General features: G+C 37.9%; 2 protein-coding genes across 2 annotated transcripts in view; both read left to right on the forward strand.

Moving 5' to 3' along the window:
- Window positions 1-2,444: 2,444 nt before the first annotated feature.
- LOC117290472 (nitric oxide synthase, endothelial-like) lies at window positions 2,445-8,374 on the forward strand. The gene is made up of 4 exons (XM_033771887.1): window positions 2,445-2,702; window positions 6,168-6,310; window positions 7,361-7,523; window positions 8,327-8,374. The coding sequence occupies exons 1-4, from the start codon at window positions 2,445-2,447 to the stop codon at window positions 8,372-8,374; spliced, it is 612 nt and encodes a 203-aa protein (XP_033627778.1).
- A 1,256-nt stretch (window positions 8,375-9,630) lies between these two features.
- LOC117290268 (nitric oxide synthase, brain-like) overlaps window positions 9,631-23,617 on the forward strand; it is a 29,488-nt gene continuing 15,501 nt past the window's right edge. The window contains exons 1-10 of the mRNA XM_033771569.1: window positions 9,631-9,701; window positions 10,388-10,529; window positions 15,685-15,824; window positions 16,396-16,570; window positions 17,312-17,413; window positions 19,223-19,417; window positions 20,489-20,577; window positions 21,114-21,258; window positions 21,916-22,020; window positions 23,382-23,449. Of these exons, the coding sequence (XP_033627460.1) occupies window positions 9,646-9,701; window positions 10,388-10,529; window positions 15,685-15,824; window positions 16,396-16,570; window positions 17,312-17,413; window positions 19,223-19,417; window positions 20,489-20,577; window positions 21,114-21,258; window positions 21,916-22,020; window positions 23,382-23,449 (1,217 nt within the window). The 5' untranslated portion in view covers window positions 9,631-9,645. The remainder of the gene's footprint in view (window positions 9,702-10,387; window positions 10,530-15,684; window positions 15,825-16,395; window positions 16,571-17,311; window positions 17,414-19,222; window positions 19,418-20,488; window positions 20,578-21,113; window positions 21,259-21,915; window positions 22,021-23,381; window positions 23,450-23,617) is intronic.

A 23,617-nucleotide genomic window follows, 5' to 3' on the forward strand; every position in this document is an offset into this window, starting at 1 on the left:
TTGATTGTACTGGATAGATCTACAACCAAATTGCACTTTCAGAGGGACCAACAGGTGCTTTCAATGTCATTTTAAAAGTATTTGATATTTCGATTACAATCCTCCCCCGTTTTAGAAAGTATTCTCCACAGTTGACGAACCAATCTAACTGTTGTAGGCTAACAATTGAAAAAATAAATTCCAGTTTGTTTGTTGGCAGTATAATGCATCGTTAGTCGTGTTTGTACACACACGGACAAATTGCACACAAGAAGACGATAGTAAGATTCCGAAACAAAGGACAACAAAATATGTATCCCCTCCATTGATAAAACAATCCACCCTCTCTTTTCAGCTGGTTGTGAAGAACAAGGAAAAAACAAATTATTTACTTTGATAATATCACAACAATTTGGGTCAGTTTAATTGTTATCCATGGTAAATTTGTGTATTTTTGTGTATAATTCTTTTGTAAGAAAATATGAACATCAAAAGTACAAACAAAAATTTGTAATTCAACATTGTTAATTAGGAAGTACACAGTTTGAATTAACAAACCATGAATGGAAAGTCTATGGATCCTGGACTATTAATACAACACATACAGTGCAGAAGGATGCATAGGCATGTATTATAGATTGTAGTCGGTTTAGAAAGTATTTAGTTATTGGTATGGTCGTAAATTACAAGTAAATAATATGACTGATAAGTAGCTGTTCACAGACTCTAACAAGGCCTACTTGAATTAATCATAAAGATAATTTAGTTCATGAACAGAAATATAAACTCAAAGTCAATATTTTTGAATAATGATACGTTGGCTCAATGTTTAGCCAACATCCGGTGTGTGACGAGGTGTATGGGTGGATGAGGTTGATGAGGTATTGCATGGTGAGGTATCAATATTAATATTATGGTCTAAACATGACACATTTGCCGATACAACACAACACAATATCTTCGTAGTGGACACAATGATTTACCCACACATTCAAACTGCATTCAATTTTTCGATTGAAGAAACATTTATTTCCATTTCATAAAAAAAATATTTAAAGTATCATACTAAATAAAGATTAAAGGCACTGGACACTATTGGTATTGTCAAGGACTGGCCTCCACAGTTGGTGTATCTCAACATTTGTGAAAATTGTGAAAATTTGAGTCAATCAGTCATCAAAATTGCGAGATAATAATGGATGAAGAAAACACCCTTGTCACACGAAGTTGTGTGCGTTTAAGATGGTTGATTTCGAGACCTCAAGTTCTAAATCTGAGGTCTCGAAATCAAATTAGTGGAAAATTACTTCTTTCTCGAAAACTACGTCACTTCAGAGGGAGCCGTTTCTCACAATGTTTTATACCATCAACCTCTCCCAATTACTCGACACCCAAGTAAGGTTTTATGCTAATAATTATTTTGAGTAATTACCAATAGTGTCCACTGCCTTAACATTAAATCAGCCAATGATACTACAATAAGAATAGTAGGAAAAGGACAGAGGAAGTGAAGTGGTGGTAACCCCCGTAAGCGTATGTTCACCATAGTGTAGAAACCGCACTTCAATTGTAATTTCACGCCACCCGCTGCTATGGGTAAATGCTGTTTATTGCACACTGGTTCGTAGAATGTTCTGTTGTACCTCTACCCAACCTTTGACTTCAAAACATTTACAGCTATCGATAATTTTACGTAACGCTGTGTTCAAATGAAAAGGTTTCGTTCAATAGTGGTTCAACAGTGTCCATCCTTTTCGATCTTGTTCGACATCGATCGTATGGGTAATCAATTTCGAAACTTGCTTGGTATACAAAATAATATGCAAAGTGAATATGTGCCCTGCATGGATGTGTCTCTGTATCAAACTCATCCAAACATGACCAGAGTTCTACTGTTCGTTTGTTCCATACCACAACAATAAAAACAGCGAACAGGGCCAATGTCATGGATCTGCTTACCGCAAGCTTGGCTTACCGTCGAATTCTGCGCTTACGATCACCATTCTCCGCTTACGTGCAAGCGCCGAATTTCTGCGATAGCTGTTCATGCGTATAACGCCCATAGCAACGTGGAGTGCGCACGCACACAAGCCAAAATTCGCCGCTAGCCCGTGAAATACGCTTGCCGTAAGCACACAATTTCCTGCTTACGTAAGCGCCGTTTCTCTGCTTACGGTAAGCAGAGCCATGAAACTGGGCCGTGATGTGATGCAAAATAAAGGCAGTGTGTCACCCACGCTTGGCAAACTTGACGGGGATGATTAGTGGGTGGGAAGAGCTAGAGCAGAAGCAGACAATGAGATTGTTGCTTGTTTAATCGATTGCGGATTAGAATAGATTTGTACTTTCCTCGTTGTATTATCCCATTCTAATACAAAAGTAGCCCTACACAGTTTATCAGTGTACTGCTGCATTCGTCTTTGCAAAGAGCAATTGCACGGCGCGGTAAAGAGTAACTCTGCGAAATGACATCTTCGCCAAACACACCATCCGGTGTGGAATCGTTCGAGGATGTCTTCACAAATGGAGACCTATCACCCAACCCTGTCAACAAACTTGGTGTGGGAGGAGGAGGTGGCATTCTGAATTCTCCAAAGAAGGATGGACGTTGTGGGTTTACTTCTCCCCCACCACCCTCCCCGCTCAGACAGAAATGTGTCAATCTTCATAACTTTGCTACGGGCTCGCAGTTCGTTGACTCCCTGCATCACAAGGCATCTACGGTAGGCGTTTCATTTGTTTGTGGTTGGGAATCAAGTTGTCTTTAGGAAGAATTTAGTAAGCGTAAACTATTTCTGTGACGACTCTCTATCGTTGAAAGTGTAGACTATTTACGAATCTACACTTAAGTGTAGATTTGTAACATAGTTGCTTGTAGACTCAATTAACGCTTAAAGACACTGGTCACTATTGGTAATTGTTAAAGACCAGTCTTCTCACTTGGTGTATCTAAACATAATTTATGCTTAAAATAACAAGCCTGTGAAAATTTCAGCTCAATTGGTCGTCGAAGCGGCGAGATAACTATGAACGAAAAAAAAACACCCTTGTCACACGAAGTTGTGTGCTTTCAGATGCTTGATTTCGAGACCTCAAGTTATAAATCTGAGGTCTCGAAATCAAATTCGTTGAAAATTACTTCTTTCTCGAAAACTACGTTACTTCAGAGGGAGCTGTTTCTCACAATGTTTTATACTATCAACCTCTCCCCATTGCTCGGTTCCAATAGGGGTTTATGCTAATACATATTTTGAGTAATTACCAATAGTATTCACTGCCTTAAAAACAACCATCCAGGGCGTTACCTTTATCGTTTAAGGAGAATTGACGAGAATGTGTAGATTCATGAGTAGAATGTAAGAACCGAAGGTGAGTACATTGTAATCACGAATCTACATTTAAAGACCTGCTTGAACGAAAATTTCAAGTCGTAAACTTTGCTGCAATTCACTTAAAATGTTTTCAAAGAATAGGGAAATCGAGTCATATGACTATAAAAAGATTTCAATTGTGTAAAAAAAGAATTATTTTGAATGCCCTTATCCAGCGCTTTTCTGAGAGATTTGCGAAAAGCCCTGTTACGTAATCACTCTCAAAACGTCATCTCTGGGAGCTTTGTTGCAGCGTGGAGGCATAACAAAGCAAGCTCACAGAGATGATGTCAGCGGCATTGTCCTTTGACGCGCGCTCTCAACGGCAGAAGTGTTTTAGTTCTTCAAAACCTTTAGGTTGGGGCCTGATTTTTTATTCGATAATTACGAACAATTATTCAGAAGTGCACATAATATCAAAATTACATTAAAATGTTGAACAGGTGCATAATAAACAAGTTAAAATACCATTTACTTTGAAAACATTCCGCTCAGGTAGCTGTTTAGGAATCTGTTCTTTGACTTCAATGATTTCCCTCATAAAGAATGGAACAGAACATAAAGCCTTTAAAATAATCATATGAGCAGCAGTAGAACCTTTTGGATTAACAGCATCTTCATGTGCGGATCTTTGACACAAGTTTTAGGAGGCAAATCTGTCAAAGAGTGCGCATGCGAGCGTGAAGCCTTTACGGCATGGCTCCGGGCCCGCTGAAGGGCCCGGGAAATGTTTGCATTTTAGATGCTCTGTGGTGCAATCTTAGGCAATCTAGAGGCCCAATGGCAAACGAAACAGAACATATAAGCCTTCAAAATTTGAGTAGTAGAATTTGGGCCCTTTTTAATTTTGTTACTTGAACTTTCAATTAAAAAAAAGTGGCGGGACACAGGGTTTGGTCTTTCACAGTTTAACATGTATTGCAATACTTGGGCTTCATAATAAAGGTGGTCAAAAAGTTGTTGTTGTTCTGGGGGTTTTGTTGTTGTTGTTGTTGTTGTTGTTGTTGTTGTTGTTGTTGCTTTTTTTTTGGGGGGGGGGAGCATTTGTATCGTGTCCCCCATCCTCTAAAAGATGGGGGGCATGTCCCTCCCTGATTGACGCCCATGGTTAGGGTCTCATTTTGAGTTAGGACGAGTTATCGTCCGAATTTAGGACTAGCCATACGTTTTTAATATCTCCGAGGTCTAGTCCTAACCTAACTCTTTGTGAAATCCACCCCAGCTATGATTGGCTTTTACGGAAGTAAACGAATCTTGCTGCCTAATGAAACTTCCTTATTTTATTACCAATGAATGCAAAACTGGTGAAATTGAATATTACTACTTATTGATTGTAAACACTGATTCAACGGAACACTCATTTCGAAACATTGAATGACTCGGGTGTTATAATATTGTTGTTGATAAAGGAACACATTGCCTTGGATCGGTTGAGTTCGTCTTGAAAAAGCGTTTGTAACCGTTTGTTATAAAATGCATTAAAAAAAATGGTTAGAAGATGTTTTAAAAACAGAATACAATGATCCACACAAATTTGCCCCAAAATTGTGTGGTTTTCCTTTTACTTTACGAACTAACACGGTCGGGCATTTATGGGAGTCAAAAATTGTCAAAGACCAGTCTTCTCACGTTGTGTATCTCCACATATACATAAAATATTAAACCTGTGAAAATTGGAGCTCAATCGGTGGTCGAAGTTGCGAGATAACAATGAAAGAAAAAACACCCTTGTCACACGAAACTGTGTGCTTTCAGATGCTTGATTTCGAGACCTCAAATTCTAAACCTGAGGTCTCGAAATCAAATTCGTGGAAAATTACATCTTTCTCGAAAACTACGTTACTTCAGAGGGAGCTGTTTCTCACAATGTTTTATACCATCAACTTCTCCCAATAACTCGTTACCAAGTAAGATTTTATGCTAATAATTATTTTGAGTAATTACCAATAGTGTCCGCTGCCTTTAAAAGTAGAATACAATGATCCATACACATTGTCTTGAAATTGCGAGGTTTTCCTTTTACTTTGCGAACTAAACACGGTCGGCCATTTATGGGAGCCAACAATTTGACTTCCATAAATGGCCGACCGTGTTTGTCGAAAACCACGCAATTTCGAGTAATAATTGGAATGTGTGGATCATTATATTATACTTAAAATATCTTTCTAATCATATTTAAAAACAAACGGTTACAAATGCTATTCGAAGACCAACTCGACCGATCCAAGTAAAGCATAATTTTTATAGTCTAACACTCTCTCTTCTGTTTTTTAGAAGAAGAACACAATGAAAGAAATCGATCATTCTTAGCGGTCCATGGAGTGTTAAAGCTAGACCGAATCTAAACATCTGAGTTAGCAAAGGGTATACTTAAAGACCCTGGACACTATTGGTAATTATTCAAAATATATATTAGCATAAACCCTTACTTGGTAACGAGTAATGGGGAGAGGTTGATATTATAAAACACTGTGAGAAAAGGCTCAATGCTCTGAAGTGACGTAGTTTTCGAGAAAAAAGTAGTTTTCCACGAGTTTGATTTCGGGATTTTAGATTTAGAATTTGAGGTCTCGAAATCAAGCATCTGAAAGCACACAACTTCATGTGACAAGGGTGTTTTTCTTTCATTATTATCTTGCCACTCCGACGACCAATTGAGCTCAAATTTTTACAGGTTTGCTATTTTGTGCATATGTTGAGATACACCAAGTGAGAAGACTGGTCTTTGACAGTTACCAATAGTGTCCATAGTGTCTTTAAAGATAAAACGTGGCCTATTTCAACTGTAATCAAACGAATGTCGTTTTTTTATTTCAGAGTGAGTCCCCATGTTCCGATACACGTTGCAGAGGGTCAATTGTTGCCCCCTCTAAGCCTACTGGCTCACTACCACGCCCAACAACAGAGGTTCGGAAACAAGCTGTTGAATTCATTGGACAGTTCTACACACATAATAACAGGTAATTGCTGTAATGGGAAGTCACATTGCAAGTCGTGTGTACGTCACACGTGGTGTTGATATGGCTGACCTATATAATATGTTAGCAATTTGCACATTCAACATGTTCATTTTTAAAATATTCATTTGATTTTTTTTTTTTTAATACAACTTAAAATTTGTCAGTATAGTCAGAAAAGTGCTATCGAAACAGGATTTTAAACTCCACATATATTTGTTTACAATATGTGGCACAGTTTGTCATGTTTATGAGTTTCAAAGGATAATCAAATTTACCCCTCCTCCTTTTCGCTTAGTTTGAGCAGCAAAGGATAAACAAATCTATCCCTATAATTTTTCGGCTGGCTTTCAGCAACAAGGGATTGATAAAAACCTACCCCCTCCTTTGTCGACTGGGGTTGTGTACCCTATTCTGGATGATCGTGTTCTCAAAGAAATATGTTATGAAGAACAACAGCACCATTTTAACATTTTGAAAACTACTTCAAGAAAAGTTGCTAAATAACCAACAAAGTTAAAAATGATACCTTGGAGTTACAAAATGAACCTGGACGGCATTCCAATTTGATGGCCGCGCCTGACAAAATTACCACCTGCCAATACTCGTTTATATATTCGTTTAAAAGCACTGGACAGTATTGGTATTTACTCAAATGTTAGCATAAAAACTTACTTGGTCAAAAGCAATGGAGAGCTGTTGATAGTATAAAACATACATTGTGAGAAACGGCTCCCTCTGAAGTAACGTGGTTTTCGAGAAAGAAGTAATTTCTCACTAAAATATTTGAATTTGATTTCGAGATCTCAGAATTGGATTTTGAGGTCCCGAAATCAAGCACCTGTTATTTTGTGCATAAGTTGAGATACACCAAGTGAGAAGCCTGGTCTTTGACAATTACGAAAGGTGCCCAGTGTCTTTAACAACCGTCTTAATGTTGTTTGTCCTAAAGTCAGAAGAAATAAAAACCCATAAAATAGGTAGTAAGAATGCATTCATCAGCGATGTAATTTCTCCGAAGCCTTATCATTCTGCTTCTGTTGTGTTGTTTAGATTTGGCACCGAAGCACATGAAAGTCGTGTCTCAGAAGTTGTTACATCCATTGAGACAACCGGAACCTATCACCTTAGCGAAGCAGAACTGAACTACGGAGCCAAACTAGCATGGCGTAATGCTCCAAGGTGTGTTGGACGTATCCAGTGGACAAAGCTACAGGTTAGTTTAGAGGAAGATATTATTTGTGACATTCACTGTACAAACTTATGTGAATGTCCAATATCCAATATCGATGTACCTAAGACATTCACTGTACAAACCTATGGGAATGTCCAATGTCCAACATCGATGTGAACTATACATTCACTGTACAAACCTATGGGAATGTCCAATATCCAATATCGATGTACACTAGATATTCGCTGTACAAACCTATATGAATGTCCAATATCCAATATCAATGTACCTAACACATTCACTGTACAAACCTATATGAATGTCCAATAACCAATATCGATGTACACTAGATATTCACTGTACAAATCTATATGAATGTCCAATATCCAATATCGATGTACCTAAGACATTCACTGTACAAACCTATGTGAATTTGCAATATCCAATATCGATGCACCTAAGACATTCACTGTACAAACCTATATGAATGTCCAATGTCCAATATCGATGCACACTATACATTCACTGTACAAACCTATGGTTTATCAAATATCGAAGACACTAGATATTCACTGTACAAACCTATTTGTATGCCCAATATCCAATATCGATGTACACTATACATTCACTGTACAAACCTATATGAATGTCCAATATCAAATATCTATGTACCTAAGACATTCACTGTACAAATCTATATGAATGTCCAATATCCAATATCGATGTACCTAAGACATTCACTGTACAAACCTATATGAATGTCCAATGTCCAATATCGATGTACACTATACATTCACGGTACAAACCTATGTGAATGCCCAATATCCAATATCGATGTACACTAGACAGTCACTGTACAAACCTATGTGAATGTCAAATATCGATGTACCTAAGACATTCACTGTACAAACCTATATGAATGTCCAATGTCAAATATCGATGTACACTATACATTCACTGTGCAAACCTATATGAATGTCCAATATCAAATATCGATGTACACTAGATATTCACTGTACAAACCTATATGAATGTCCAATATCCAATATCGATGTACACTAGACATTCACTGTACGAACCTATTTGTATGTCCCAAACATAAGGTCTGGAAAACCTTTACTTGCATAGTTCAGAAACACTAGAAATATGTTGTTTAGGTGTACGTTCGGAACATGAAAGGCGTTGTCATTCAAGACAGTGGACACTTGGTAATCGTTAATGGCCAGTCTTCTCACTTGGTGTATCTCAACATGTACATATAAATAACATACCTGTGGAAATTTGAGCTCAATCGGTCATCGAAGTTGCGAGAGAAAAAACACCCTTGTCACACGAATTTGTGTGCTTTCGGATGCTTGATTTCGAGACCTCAAATTCTAAATCTGAGGTATCGAAATCAAATTCGTAGAAAATTACTTCTGTCATGAAAACTATGTTACTTCAGAGGGACCCATTTCTCACGGTGTTTTATACCATCAACATCTCCCCACTACTCGTTACCAAAGGTATTATGCTAATAATTATTTTGAGTAGTGTCCACTGCCTTTAAAGGCAATGGACACTATCTGTAATTACTCAAAATAATTATTAGAATAAAACCTTTCTTGGTGGCGAGTAATGGGGAGAGGTTGATGGTATAAAACTTTGTGAGAAAACAATTTAGGTTTTTGCAAAAAAAACATGCGCAACAAATTCGTTCATTTATTTTTAATATCCGGCTTGTTCACCTTCGTTGAAAATGAAATAATTTTGGAAGCTTTTGCTGATTTGCGGCAACGGATGTCAAAGTTATTGGCTGTGGATAAGAATAAAAAGATTGCTCAGATTAACTGTACCTTTATGATAATGTACCTTTACTGTTTTATGGTAATATTTTGTGGATCTTATTTTTGACCTTTTAATTATTAAGCCTTTTGTGGTTAAAATGGAAGTTTTTGTTGTTGTAAAGCGCCTGGGAGCATTTTTAATGGTTTTGGCACTATATAGATGTTTTTAATACGATTATTATTAGAGAAATGCCAGTATAAACAAAAGGGAAGCAAACTTTGCCAAGTACACGAACACAAATATTTTGGTAAGAGCCAAGTATTTTATTATTTTAATCGTAATTATTTTTTAATAATTTCAGCTATTTGATGCTCGTTCTGTCCGCAACACAAGGGGAATGCTGGAGACCATTTGCAAACATCTACTCTATGCAACTAACAAAGGCAACATAAGGTAAACAACAAACCAAAACTTACTGAATGTTTGGCAGTCAGGTTGGTTCTATGGTTTCTGCCCCAGGTCGCACCTCTCAGGACCCGGTTCGATATCCGGACCGGAGCCTTATCTTGTGGATTGGGATTTCAGTCCCTACCTAACTGAAATGCTGAAATACAATCTATTGACGGAGTTTATTGTTTTTGCGAACAGTCTTGTATTATCCACTCTCCCTAATCTTGAAATAATATTGGCCGACTTTACAATTCCAGCTGAACTACACGGAAAGCTGGGGATAGTTCGTTCTCCATGGCTGCCCCTCGCCTAAGGAATGAGCTCCCCGCGGGTCTGCGAGAGGCGATCTCGTTGCCTGTGTTCAAAAGCCTCCTCAAGACATTTCTGTTTCCCCACCCATCCTAGTCCGTTTTTTTGCTTTTTGTCACATTATAGTCTCATGTAAAGCGATCTGTTCTCTATAGAGCGCTATATAAAAGCTTCGTAAGAGTGTTTTCAAATTAGGTCTGCAATAACAGTGTTTAACCATCATTCAAATTAGGTCTGCAATAACAGTGTTTTACCATCTTTCAAATTAGGTCTGCAATAACAGTGTTTTACCATCTTTCAAATTAGGTCTGCAATAACAGTGTTTTACCATCTTTCAAATTAGGTCTGCAATAACAGTGTTTTACCATCTTTCAAATTAGGTCCGCAATAACAGTGTTTCCACCAAGGACAGACGGTCAGCATGATTATCGTATCTGGAATGTGACTCTCATTAAGTATGCCGGCTATGAACAGGAAGATGGATCTATCATTGGTGATCCAGGGAGTGTGGAGTTTACTAAGGTAAGAATGATTTAATAATTGTGATAATATCGTCGTGTTATATAGCCCACGAATCTACCAAACAAGATAAAATGCTCTTAGCCGATAGGGAGTTTTAGCTGCGATTTACGCAAGCAAAAACGTGAACGTGAACGTCAGAAAATTGTGCCGTTTCTAGGTGACGTCACCCCCTTTGGGCTTATTAAGTACCTGATTTTTACAACACAATTTTCTGACGTTCACGTTAACGTTTTTGCTTGCGTAAGTCGCACGCGTGCACATATCATCAAATAATATGCCGGTTGATGACGCTTTATTAGTGCTTCCATCTATACGACTCAACTCTTCTTCGCTCCCTACACCCTGTTGCCGCCCTAGATACCAGCCCCCCTCCCCACACACACATAGAACCAAAACATGATTCACAAGGACACACGTAGCACGACCGAGACCCGAATTCACACTCTGCTGATCAGAAACACCAAAGCCTGAATCACGTGCCCTTACCACTCATCCAAAACACCTCACAGGTGTATGTGCATCTGTTTAATACGTCTGGGTACATTAATTAAACAAACTCGGTGAACAACAAAGGTGTTACCAGTAGCGCTATATAAATGAAGTCGTCCATAAGTCTGAACACGGGATGTCATGCTTCAAAAAGTGAACTTTACAGTACTTTTAAAGGTACCGTATTTTGCGGTAGAGTAACCAAACAAAAGGCGAAAAGGCTCTCGACCTGTGATAATGTCCGCTGAATGTTTTGCTCTGATCAACCGAAAGTAAGTAGTGAGAAGACAATACATGAATTTCTATACCTACACATGATCACGTAACATTGCATACCTTCAAAAAAGTTTCCCCCATCCCCAACCCACCTGAGTAAAGCCGCTATATTGTTACTTTTTCTATTGTGTTGGTTTCGCTTTAAACTATCAAAAGTACAAGTAAACAACATCTTGGAAAGTACAGAAACCTTTTCTCAATGAGCATATTCGCCTAAAAGATCAGTTACCTAAAGTGTTATCGAACATTCGTTGTAATCAATTTCTAACACTTTAAAAAAAATGTCAATATAAACCACAAGGGAAACTGACTGGGTAAATTTGTAAATGATTTTTGGGGTTGAACAAAGAATTGACTAGAGTGGGATTGGAACCAACGACCTCCGTATTAACTTGCCGGCGCTCTACCAACTGAGCTATCTAGCCCTATACTGGCGGTGTCCCTATTTTATCAATATCTTTGTTCGGGGGGTGCCAGTCAGAAGCCATACCGTTAACTGCCGTGTAGCCAGGGATCACACCCACATTACGATACAACCTGGGAAGCGGTAGCTAGGGGATCACCTTAAGGGGATGCGACCTTTTAAAAAAGGAAATAATGTTGTGGTTGTCTGACATTGTAATGCCACTCTAGCTCACATGCCTACTCCAGTTATAAACAGTTCAAAGCTAAGCGTCCCACTTTTGATGTGTCGAACTCAAAGTTTTTTGCGCGGCAAAAGTGCGCAACTAGAACGAATAGGTGACAAACAATTGAATTTTAATAAAACAGTTTGCCGCACGCGCACTTTAAATAACTCAAATCGCGGCATAAGAATATGTTGCTAACGAGCCGGCCGTAAATTAGGCAGTTCGAGCTGTGACACTCTAATATGACCAAATTATGACCAAATCCAAATCATAATGACAGTTCTCATAAAGAACCAACTGTACCTGGCAGTAGTACACTGTAAAAACAAGTGTTTTAGTTCAAAACACTATTTGAACACTTTCCTTCAAAAGGTTTAGGTTACATTCCCTGGACACTATTGGTAATTGTCAAAGACCAGTCTTCTCACTTGGTGTATCTCAACATATGCATAAAGAAACAAACATACCTCAAATTATAAATCTGAGGTCTCGAAGCTTGATTTCGAGACCTCAATTTATAAATCTGAGGTCTCGAAGCCAAATTCGCGGAAAAATACTTCTTTCTCGGAAACTACCAGAGGGAGCCGTTTCTCACAATGTTTTATACTATCAACCTCTCCCCATTACCAAGTAAGTTTTATGCTAATTGTTTTGAGTATTTCCAAATAGTGTCCACTGCCTTTAAACATGTAACAGTGTATAATTATGGATCATGGGTTGTGTCGTAAAGCAGTGGTTGTTACACATTTTTCTAGTAAGGCACAATGCCCCTAAACATCAAATTTAAAATCCAGTGTTCTCACTTGGTGTATCTCAACATGTACATAAAATAACAAACCTGTGAAAGTTTCAGCTCGATTGGTCGCCGGAGTTGCGAGATAACTATGATGAAAGAAAAAACACCCTTGTCACACGAAGTTGTGTACTTTCAGATGCTTGATTTCGAGACCTCAAGTTCTAAACTTGAGGCTCGAAATCAAATTTGTGGAAAATTACTTCTTTCTCGAAAACTACACCACTTCAGAGGGAGCCGTTTCTCACAATGTTTCATACTATCAACCTCTCCCTATTACTAAGTTACCAGTTAAGGTTTTATGCTAATAATTATTTTGAGTAATTACCAATAGTGTCCACTGCCTTTAAACACTGGTGCTTAGAAACATTTCAATGTCATACCTGTTAAAAAGGTTTCAACCGTTTAAAGTCACGGCCATCGCGATGGCAGATAAGTGTGTATTTTACCGTGTTTCCTGTCATTATAATAATTAAGTTATCAAGAAAACTGTCATGTTTGGCCCGGAAAGAAGTCGATAACTAAAATATTGTTATTCTGTTGTAAAAGACTGCTGATAAGCTGTGCTAATGCTACAATTTGTTTGAAGTTTACCGTAGGCATGTGTGAAGAAAAAAGCACGTAGCCCTATTCATACCCATTGAAACGTGACTGTGTTTAAACATAATCCCGAATTTTTCCCGTCACGATTCAGAAAACTTCCATATGTGGTCCGGAAAGAAATCTATTTAATTTTGTTTTATTCTGCTAATGAATTGAGTTGTGCTTAAAGGCAGTGGACACTATTGGTAATTACTCAAAATAATTATTAGCATAAAACCTTTCTTGATTACAAGTAATGGGGAGAGGTTGATAGTATAAAACATTGTGAGAAACGGCTCCCTCTGAAGTGCCATAGTTTTCGAGAAAGAAGCAATTTTCCACGAATTTGATTTCGAGACCTCAAGTTTAGCACTTGATGAGGTCTCGAAATCAACCATCTATAACGCACACAACTTCGTGTGGCAACTGTGATTTTTTCTTTCATTGTTATCTCGCAACTTTGATGACCAATTGAGCTCAAATTTTCACAGGTTAGTTATTTTATGCATATGTTGAGATACACCAGCTGTGATGTGAAGGCTTGTCTTTGACAATAACCAATAGTGTCCACTGCCTTTAAAGGAATATTACGGAATTGGTTTTTGCTAACAAAACAGTTGCTGGCAGTGTAAGCACTTTATGTAATCCACCATGTACATTGACTATACCTGTAGAAGTTTGACAGCGATCGGCCATCTGGGTCACGAGAAAAATAGTGACAAACCGATTTCAAGTTGTGCATTGCATTAATGCCAAAATAAAAATGAATAAAACGCGCACTGAGCGATAAACTCCAAACGCGAAGTTAGATTATTTATTTCTCATCAAATATGATATTTTAGACAGAAATATTTCGTGGGATGTTTTCTACTTTCATCATCATTAGACTGGTAAGTTTTATGTAAATCTGTGATCTTTATGATTTCTGTTTTTTTTACCAATTCTGTAACGTTCCTTTAACTACAATTTGTTTGACTTTGCCTAAGGTGACGTAAACAAGAGCATACGTTTGAACACACCCATTGAAACGTGATGGTATATCATGCTAAATTGATACTCTTTTTCCTGTCATAAAACTTAAGTGAAAAGGAAAACTGTCTTGTTCCGCACGGATGGAAATCTATAACACCAAATGTCATGTGAATGAAGTTGTGCTTTAGCTATACAATTTGTTACAACTTTGCCAGAGGCAAGTAAAAAAAAAAACATGTTTATACACACCCATTGAAACGTAACAGGTGATAAGGTTAAAGGTAGTAAACTTAAGTAGGCCTATTAATAAAAACTCACCCAATGGTAGCCTTTTAAAGTGTTTGATGTCACAATACTACGTGATCGGGAACACAACCGCAATGTTTCGCGGAAAATAAATCTTACACAAACATGTATTATTCTGTTTTAAAGGCAGAGGACACTATTGGTAATTACTCAAAATAATTAAGTTGTGCTTAGCTACAATCTGTAACGGGGAGAGGTTGGTGGTATATAACATTGTGAGAAACGGCACCCTCTGAAGTGCCATAGTTTTCGAGAAAGAAGTAATTTTCCACGAATTTGATTTCGAGACCTCAGATTTAGAACTTGATGTATCGAAATCAACCATCTAAACGCACACAAGTTCGATTGACAAGGTGGTTTTTTCTTACATTAATATCTCGCAAGTTTGATGACCGATTGAGCTCAAATTTTCACAGGTTTGTTATTTTATGCATATGTTGAGATACACCAACTAGGCTAGTCTTTGACAATTACCAATGATGTTTACTGCCTAGGCCACTATTGATAATGCGTCGTATTTTTGACCGCATGAGGGCGCTCTCAAACATATTTGTATCGCAAATTGTAATGGGAGACTTTCAGGACGTTTGGTGGCAGCGGACCTACTAGGTAAAATCCATTGTTCTCGATAATGTGCGCACCCTCAGAACTACGTAAACAATGGAAATTTACCTGGTAAGTCTGCTGCCACCTAGCGCCTCAAAGTATCCCATTATAGATAAAAGTCCTGCAGCCGACACAATGTAACCTAACACATTTATAATTGATACTGAGACTTAATAAAGAGACTTATTACAGATACTGCACAAAAAAGAAACATACGTTTGTGCACAATCCTCTCGTCCTTCGGATGGGACTTAAAGCCGTTGGTCCCGTGTCTTGTGTAGGTGGGTAAAAGAACCACGTTACTGGTTTGATTGGCTGCATATTTCGCCACAGCAGCATGTGCACTGCTCTAACATTTGAAACATAATACGGTTCGTCAATGGAAAGGCTCTACCCCATCCCACCACTGTAAAACAACTTTTTTTAAAGATTATTCAAAGCTTTATTATGATCAATGATATAATTGAATGGTACTTTAAAATGGCTTTTACATTACTCCTAGATTTGTCAGAAGATTGGCTGGAAGGGGCAAGGTGGGCGTTTTGACATTTTACCCCTGGTTCTCCAAGCGAATGGGGAAGATCCAGAATGGTTTGATGTTCCAGAGGAGTGTGCCCACCAGGTGCGCTTCAGTCACCCAGAGTGAGTTGTTCTTCTTATTCGTTTCGATCATTGTTATATTATGTGACTCATTGGATGATGATTCTTCCTCGCTGTAATGAACAATCTGTGTGTATCATTTCAAGCTCTTTTGGTGGCAGCGGTGGCATAGCTCTTTTGATGGCAGCGGTAAGATAACTCTTTTGGTGGCAGCGGTGGGATAGCTCTTTTGGTGGCAGCAGTGGGATACTCTTTTCGTGAGAGCGGTGGGATAGCACTTTTGGTGACAGCGGATAATAAATACATTTTATAACTGACAATACAATATATCACATAACTGACTACCTTAATATGGCACACAAAGCCACTGTAGGCCAAAACAGGGTGAACACCATTTCAAGGCTTACACCCAGACTGGGTTGTGATACTTTGTCTGTAGTTTGGATTCAGGCAGTGGCATATCCAGACCTTTTTAAATATACATTTGTGCATGGTATTATTATTATTGTTGTTGTTGTCGTTGTCGCTGTCGTTGTCAATGTCGTTGTCGTTGTCGTTGTTGTGTGGGTTCTTTTATTTTAACGAAAAACTCATGTTGATTGACTCTTTATAGATTTGACTGGTTTGCTGAGCTTGGTCTGAAATGGTATTCCGTGCCCGCAGTGTCCAACATGATCTTAGATATAGGGGGTCTCGAGTTTACTGCATGTCCTTTTAATGGATGGTTTATGAGCAGTGAAATAGGAGCCAGGAATCTCTGTGACGTCAACAGATACAATCTACTAGAGGTAGGTTGAAGTGATGAGACGTTGTTTAAACCTTACAATTGTACAACTACCGAAGTAGCATTTTAAATGATATTCAATACGGGACTTTTAAAATGTTAGGTGCTTGCCGATTTACCTGATGTTGTTCTCGGTAATGTGTGAATGCTCAAAACTGCTTAAAGGCCTGGACACAATTGGTAATTACTCAAAATAATTATTATCTTAAAACCTTACTCACGAGTAATGGAGAGCTGTTGATAGTATTCAATATTGTGAGAAACGGCTCCCGCTGAAGTTTCGAGAAAGAAGTAACTTTCCACGAATTTTTGTTTCAAGACCTCAGAATTAGATCAAATACATGGGTGTTTTTTCTTTCATTCTCGCCACTTCGACGACCAATGGAGCTCAAATTTTCATAGGTTTGTTATTTTGTGCTAATGTTGAGATACACCAACCAAGAATACTGGTCTTTGACAATTATTAATAGTATCCAGTGTCTTTAATTACCTTGTAAGTCTGCTGCCACCTATTGTTCCGAAGTCTCCTATTGGTACTAGTCAACCTATAGGAAATTGAAAGATTTTTTGCTTTTGCTGAAACGACTATAATATGTCATCATAATTGTAAGGCAAAGTATACTTTTGGTTATTGGAAATGTTCGATTGTTTTCAATCATGAGAAATTGCCACATATTGAAACAAGTGTATAAACAACAACTTATTACACTTGCTGACAGTATTTATAAACACATTTTTGTTTCAGACTATAGCTCTGAAGATGGGATTGGATACTAGCTCCAACATATCTCTCTGGAAAGACAAGGCTTTGATAGAGGCCAATGTAGCGGTGCTATACAGTTTTCAGGTTCGCATTGCTTCCATTAATCAAAACCGTATTTATAACGCGCCTTTTCCAAAAGATACAAAGCGCCAAGTATTTTTACTGCAAGGTGAGTGGGACGAAGTTTTTGAAATTATGATATCTAATCCTTATTAGCACCATAATAGTTTAAAGGTGCTACGGCGCATGTAGCAGCCACAGCCAGGAACACCGATGCGAACCCATTCTCTTTTCGATAAGTGCATGCACTGGGTTCTTTTACATGCGTTACACAAGTCTTCTTACAGTCTGTAATCATTTCATTTTTGAAAGCATCCTCACACTTCAAAAAATTATCTGCGATATTTTCATAGTAAAAATGGCAGTATAAGCAGATAGATATACTGTGACTTAATTTTTTTTTCTCAAAAAAAAAGTGAATAAAAATGTTTTAGTTCACTGCAAAAACCGGGGTGTTAAATTAACACCATGTGTGTTGTCACAAATAATATTTGTGCATCACACACACCATAGTGTTATTTTAACACTATGGTGTAAATTTTGATTATTTTCTTGGTATATTTTAACACTATGATGTAAATTTTGATCATACAGTTTTCAGGTTCGCATTGCTTCCATTCTCTTCTAAACTTTCATTTTCTAAAAGCATCCTCGCACTAATACTACATTTTATCTGCAATAGTGTCATAGTAAAAATGGTAATATTAGCAGTAGGTAGTCTGTGAATTGATTTGTTTTCTTCTTTTAAAAACGAAATTGGTGGCTTCAAAACGTTTGTAAATCAATACACAATATTGTTGCACGTACATACCCGGGGGGGGGGGGGGGCAAAGTGGCACACTGGTCGCTGTACAACGCTGTTCAAATCTACATGACAGTAAAGTTAGTTTGATATTGAACACTTAGGCATTCACACAGGCCCTATGTGTACACTGAATGTCTTCCTTTTAGATCGGTATTCAAAAGGACATTGAACACTGTAAAAACCTACATGAATGTAAATCCACTATCAAAAAAACGCAACGTTGATATTCGCTGTACAAACCTATGTAAATGTCAAATGTCCAATATCAATTTAACTTTACTGCCATATCTTTTACCGTGTCATAACAAAATTTGTTGAATACTTTGCATTTACATCGGTCTTAGAAAGCACAAGTGACACAAGTCACCGACAACCATTCTTGTACACTGAATGTCTACCTTTTATATTGATAAAGGACATTTGAATACCGTTAAATCCTACGTGAATGTCTAATGCCCATTATCGAAAAAGTAACTACTGTTCAAACCTACGTGAATGTCAAATATCCAATATCGACAAAGCAACTACTGCTGTAAATGTCCACTCACCCTCCGATATTCTACCACACATATATCTGTTTTACTTGCACCTTGATTCAGTTTGCAGCACATTTTGTTGATATTTGTTCCCGTGACCAAGCACATTTGCACCCAAGTATACGATTGCACTCCTCTGGACGGATGTACTTATTAAAAGATAGATAGGAGTCCAATTTCCAATGCCCAACTAACTGTCTTTTAAGAGTAACTATAAATATAAATATAAATAGCTGACTTGTGTGTACATGTGTAGAGTCTATTTTGAGGGAGTGGTGGCTCTGAAAACGAGCAGAGTATACTGTTCAAAACGTCAAGACCACCGGCTCTTTTCAGAGCCAACACTCCTTCAAAAGAGATTTTACACATGGTTGGTACCCGCAAGTCTACTAATCATATTTTATATTTATAGTTATTATCCACACCTTGCAAAGCTTCAAACCCCATTTAACTTTCTATTGTTTACTTTGCATTTGATAATCGGTCATTTAGAAAGCTCAAGTGACCATCACTGATCACCATTCCGCGTCAGAGTCCTTCATGGCACACATGAAGAACGAGCAGCAGCTACGAGGCGGTTGCCCTGCCGACTGGGTCTGGATTGTGCCCCCTATGTCAGGGAGTGCATGCCCGGTATATCATCAAGAGATGCTCAACTATAACCTCAAACCATCCTACGAATACCAGGTATAATCAAACCCTGCCATTTGACAACTGTCAAGAATACTTAACTCAATATACTATTCATACATAAGGGTTAAATTAAGCAACCCCAATCTTCCAGATTTTCTAGATAGACTGTTTTTAACCAACCCATGAATATTTGCATGGTTTTGGGTCCTGGGTGGATTTCACAAAGAGTTAAGACTAGTATTATCTCGACTTAGGACGAGTTACTCATCCTATCTTAGGACTAGTCTTAAGTTTTTAATATCTCCTAGGACTAGTCCTAAAACCCTTTGAACGGCGCTGCTTAACGGTGAGCAAATTTGCGTGCTCACTGTAGCAGAACAATTTGCTTAAAGACTTAGCGTGTTTCACAGGTTAGCAGAAAAAATGGGCGGCCATATTGCGTGTTCACCGTGGATTTGCATTGTGACGTCATTTATTTTCGAGCGGTAAGCACCGGAAGGTTAGCATGCCTTTTTCGTGTGCTTACGATTAGCAGCGCTGTGAAATAAAAATTGCACAGTAAGCACAAAATCGGCCGCTTAGCAGTACTATGAAATTGGGCTGTGGGACTGGTTTTACAATCCATCGTAAGAACAATTGTCAGTATCACCATGTTGATGTTGTATTGTGACATCACACTTTAGCGACAATTGATTTGCGGTATCGATCTATCTTAGCTCTTTGTGGAAATCGGTCCCATACAATAATGCACCTTACACGACAGACTAAGATTCAATGAGGAATTCATTTGAGACAGCGGACCAGTCTATGTTGTAAAAATTCCAGCGGATATAAAGACCTTGCCCTGGCTACTCAAATTATGTTTCTCAAGTGTATTCTCTTTGAATTCTCTTTAAGATTGTCATTATTTGTTTTTTGGGGTTTTTGTTTGTTTGAATGTTTGTTTGGGGTTTGTTTGTTTGTTTGTTGGGGTGTCTGTTTGTTTGTTGTTGTAAACTCATTTTCAGTTGGGGACTTTGGAATGCTATTTGTCTACTATTGTCCAGTAGTTGTGAGCATGCGTATGTTAACGAGAACAAGTGATACTTTGTTGTTATTTTCATATTTGGTGACTCTTTGTTCCAGGAAGCAGCATGGAAAACACACGTGTCGAAGTCCCAGCCTGGGGAGATAGGACAGAGCACATCCAAGAAAACTTTCAAGGAAGTTGCCGAGTAAGAAAATCTCTCCCGAAGTTGTTATCGATTAGTCTTTCGGGTTTACCGGCTCGTTTCAAACAAAGGACCTATTTTTTTCACAACGGTGGAAGTGTCGTGGCACCTTCACCATTGCTTCGTCCTTCGGATGGGACGTTAAGCCGTTGGTCCCATGTGTTATGTAACGCATGTGAAAGAACCCAGTGCATTTATCGAAAAGAGAAGGTGTTCCTGGTCCGATCGGCAGCAAATTGTGCCACAGCACCTTGTAAAATATAACGTGATGCTATCAGAATTAGGTCTCATAATTCAAACGTAGTCCCACATCTTGCAGGAAATACTGTATGTTACAGCGCCAGGAGCGTCACTGAGTGATGGACATAATTATGCGCTACATAAGAAGCCACAATTGTTGTTATTATTATTATCCCAATATAAAGTGTTATTCGAGGTTGAACAAAGAAAAATTCACGAGAGCTTTGTTCTGCTCTGTTATTAATGTTCTTAGCTCTTAATTTTAGAGATTGATTTCCAACTTTTTTTTGACCTTATAGAGCTGTCCGATTTGTAGCACGTCTTATGATACGTGCTTTATCCAAGCGCTTTAAGGCTACCGTTCTCTACGCTACAGAGACTGGACGAGCTAAAACGTATGCAGAGAGAATTCATCGAATGTTCAGCTCAGCATTCAATGCAAAGGTATGGATGCAAATACTTTTTAAAACTATACACATTTGTAACGGCTGGCGAATAATAATTTAAAAAATCATTCTGGGGGAAAGGTTCATATGTATGGATAGCCTCTCACAAAGGGAAGGCTAATTCCTGCGCAGCCTAATTTCCATACTCTTTTCTGACTTTAATTGTGTCATAAGATAATTTGGTTCATATTAAAACTATATATACAACTAAACCTTTTCCCCCAGAATCAAATATTTTTTTAATCGGCAGCCGTTTCAAAAGTGTATAGTTTTTTTTTTGAGACACACGGTACAGACAAAGACTAACGAGGTTTTTTGTAAGTTGTGACCTATAAACAATTAACCTCACATGTTTGGGATTTTTATTTTAATTGCCGAATCCGGAGCAGTTGTGTCCACGGCAGAAGAAAAATCCATAATAAGTATGCACAATCTGTGAAATGAAACGTATCTCTCAAATTCTGGGGCATACAAAACAAAATATATCTTTTTACATAATCAAAATTCTTCGTAAAAAAGGGTTTTTCAAAATGTTTTATACCATCGAAAGCTGCTGCGGGCACCATAACCAATATTGTTTTACTGACATTATTTTAAAGAGTGGTTACCAAACGTACCTTCCCTTTAAATTCATGTTGGTTTTCCTTTTTTTCAGATACTATGCATGGATGACTATGACGTGGCTGATCTTGAACACGAGAGCTTACTGCTTGTAGTTGCAAGCACCTTTGGAAATGGAGACCCACCTGACAATGGACAAGTAATATTGAACAAATAAATAAATAAACAAATGCCCGAACGAACTTAATACTTAGAACATAATAATTGAATCACTTTAATCCAGATACAATTCCAATTGTGAATTTTTTTGGACGCTAACGGGCAACAGACTTTATATTACCAGGTAGATCCTTTGTAAATCGGTAATGCACCTTTGTTCAGAACTATGTAACCACCGTGTCTTTTTAGAACCAACACTACATAAAGACACTGGACCCTATTGGTAATTGTCAAAGACCAGTCTTCTCACTTCGTGTATCTCAACATTATGCACAAAATAACAAACCTGTCAAAATTTAAGCTCAATGTGAGACTTTAGGACGCTAGGTGGCAGCAGACTTGCCAGGTAAATGTCCATTGTTTACGTAGTTCTAAGCGTGTGCACATGACCGAGAACAATGGATTTTACCTGGTATGTCTGCTGCCACCAAGCGTCCCAAAATTCTCCCATTGGTCGTCGAAGTTGTGAGATAATAATGAAAGAAAAAACACCCTTGTCACACGAAGGTGCTTTCAGATGCTTGATCTAATTTTGAGGTCTGTAAAACAAGTTCAAATATTTGTTTGTGGATTTTTTTTTCTCGAAAGCTACGTTACTTCAGATGGAGCCGTTTCTCACAATGTTTTTTTTTTTTTTTTTACTATCAACAGCTCTCCATCGCTAATTACCAAGCTGATTCGTTTGCTTACAATTTATTTTGAGTAGTTGCCAATAGTGTCCAGTGTCTTAAAAGAGATTTTCACATTAACGTCTCTTGGTTACGTACGCAATGGAAATTTACATGTGGTAAGTCTGCTGCCACCTGGCGTTCCAAAGTCTCCAATAGATTGTTATTAAATGAACACGTGTTAAAATATTGTTTGTAACGTTTTTGAATGAAAGGAACAAACGTTTGCATCTCAAAATAATGCTCTTTAAAGCCATTGGACACTTTCGGTAAACAACATTGTCCAAAGGCCCACGCTTCGTGTATCACAACTTATATATAAAATAACAAACCTGTGAAAATTTAGGATCAATCGGTCATCGGAGTCAGGAGAAAATAACGGGAAAACTCACCCTTGTTTCCGCACTATTCGCCGTGTCATGACATGTGTTAAATATATAAAATAAATCTGTAATTCTCGATATCGAGAATTGATAATTGTTTAAATGTTTTCTCAACAAGTAAAGCATTTAATGGAACAATGTTTCAAGAGAAGTCTTTCACCGTTACCTTCTGTAAACCCTGTAAGTTATTTGTAAATCTGTGAACTGTTATTTTTTTGTTCTGTTCCGAAAGTGTATAATGGCTTCAAAGCTGGTGCCTAATATTATTCCATATGTTTTAATGTGTACAGAGTTTCGCTCGATACCTTGTCCAGAAGTCGAATGCCCAGCAATGCAAAAACATGAATAACAACGATGAGTAAGTCAAACTATTTCTATGTTTAGTCGGTTTTTTAAACCGTTGTGTAAAGCATGTATCTCCTCGCGTCCTTTGGAAAGTAATCAGTCTACTGTAATTGATACAAAGTTCCAGATAAGAATTGTTGACTAAGCTTGTTCTTACTTATTTCAGAAACACTCAACCAAA

Source organism: Asterias rubens, chromosome 5 (assembly GCF_902459465.1).
Source record: "Asterias rubens chromosome 5, eAstRub1.3, whole genome shotgun sequence".
Lineage (NCBI taxonomy): Eukaryota > Metazoa > Echinodermata > Asteroidea > Forcipulatida > Asteriidae > Asterias > Asterias rubens.

Bases quoted from the DNA above. Each gene is read 5' to 3' on its own strand.
- LOC117290472 (XM_033771887.1), top strand. From the start codon at position 2,445: ATGACATCTTCGCCAAACACACCATCCGGTGTGGAATCGTTCGAGGAT. The intron at 6,311-7,360 runs GTAATTGCTGTA...TGTGTTGTTTAG, and splicing joins TTCTACACACATAATAACAG to ATTTGGCACCGAAGCACATG. The intron at 7,524-8,326 runs GTTAGTTTAGAG...GATGTACACTAG, and splicing joins TCCAGTGGACAAAGCTACAG to ACAGTCACTGTACAAACCTA.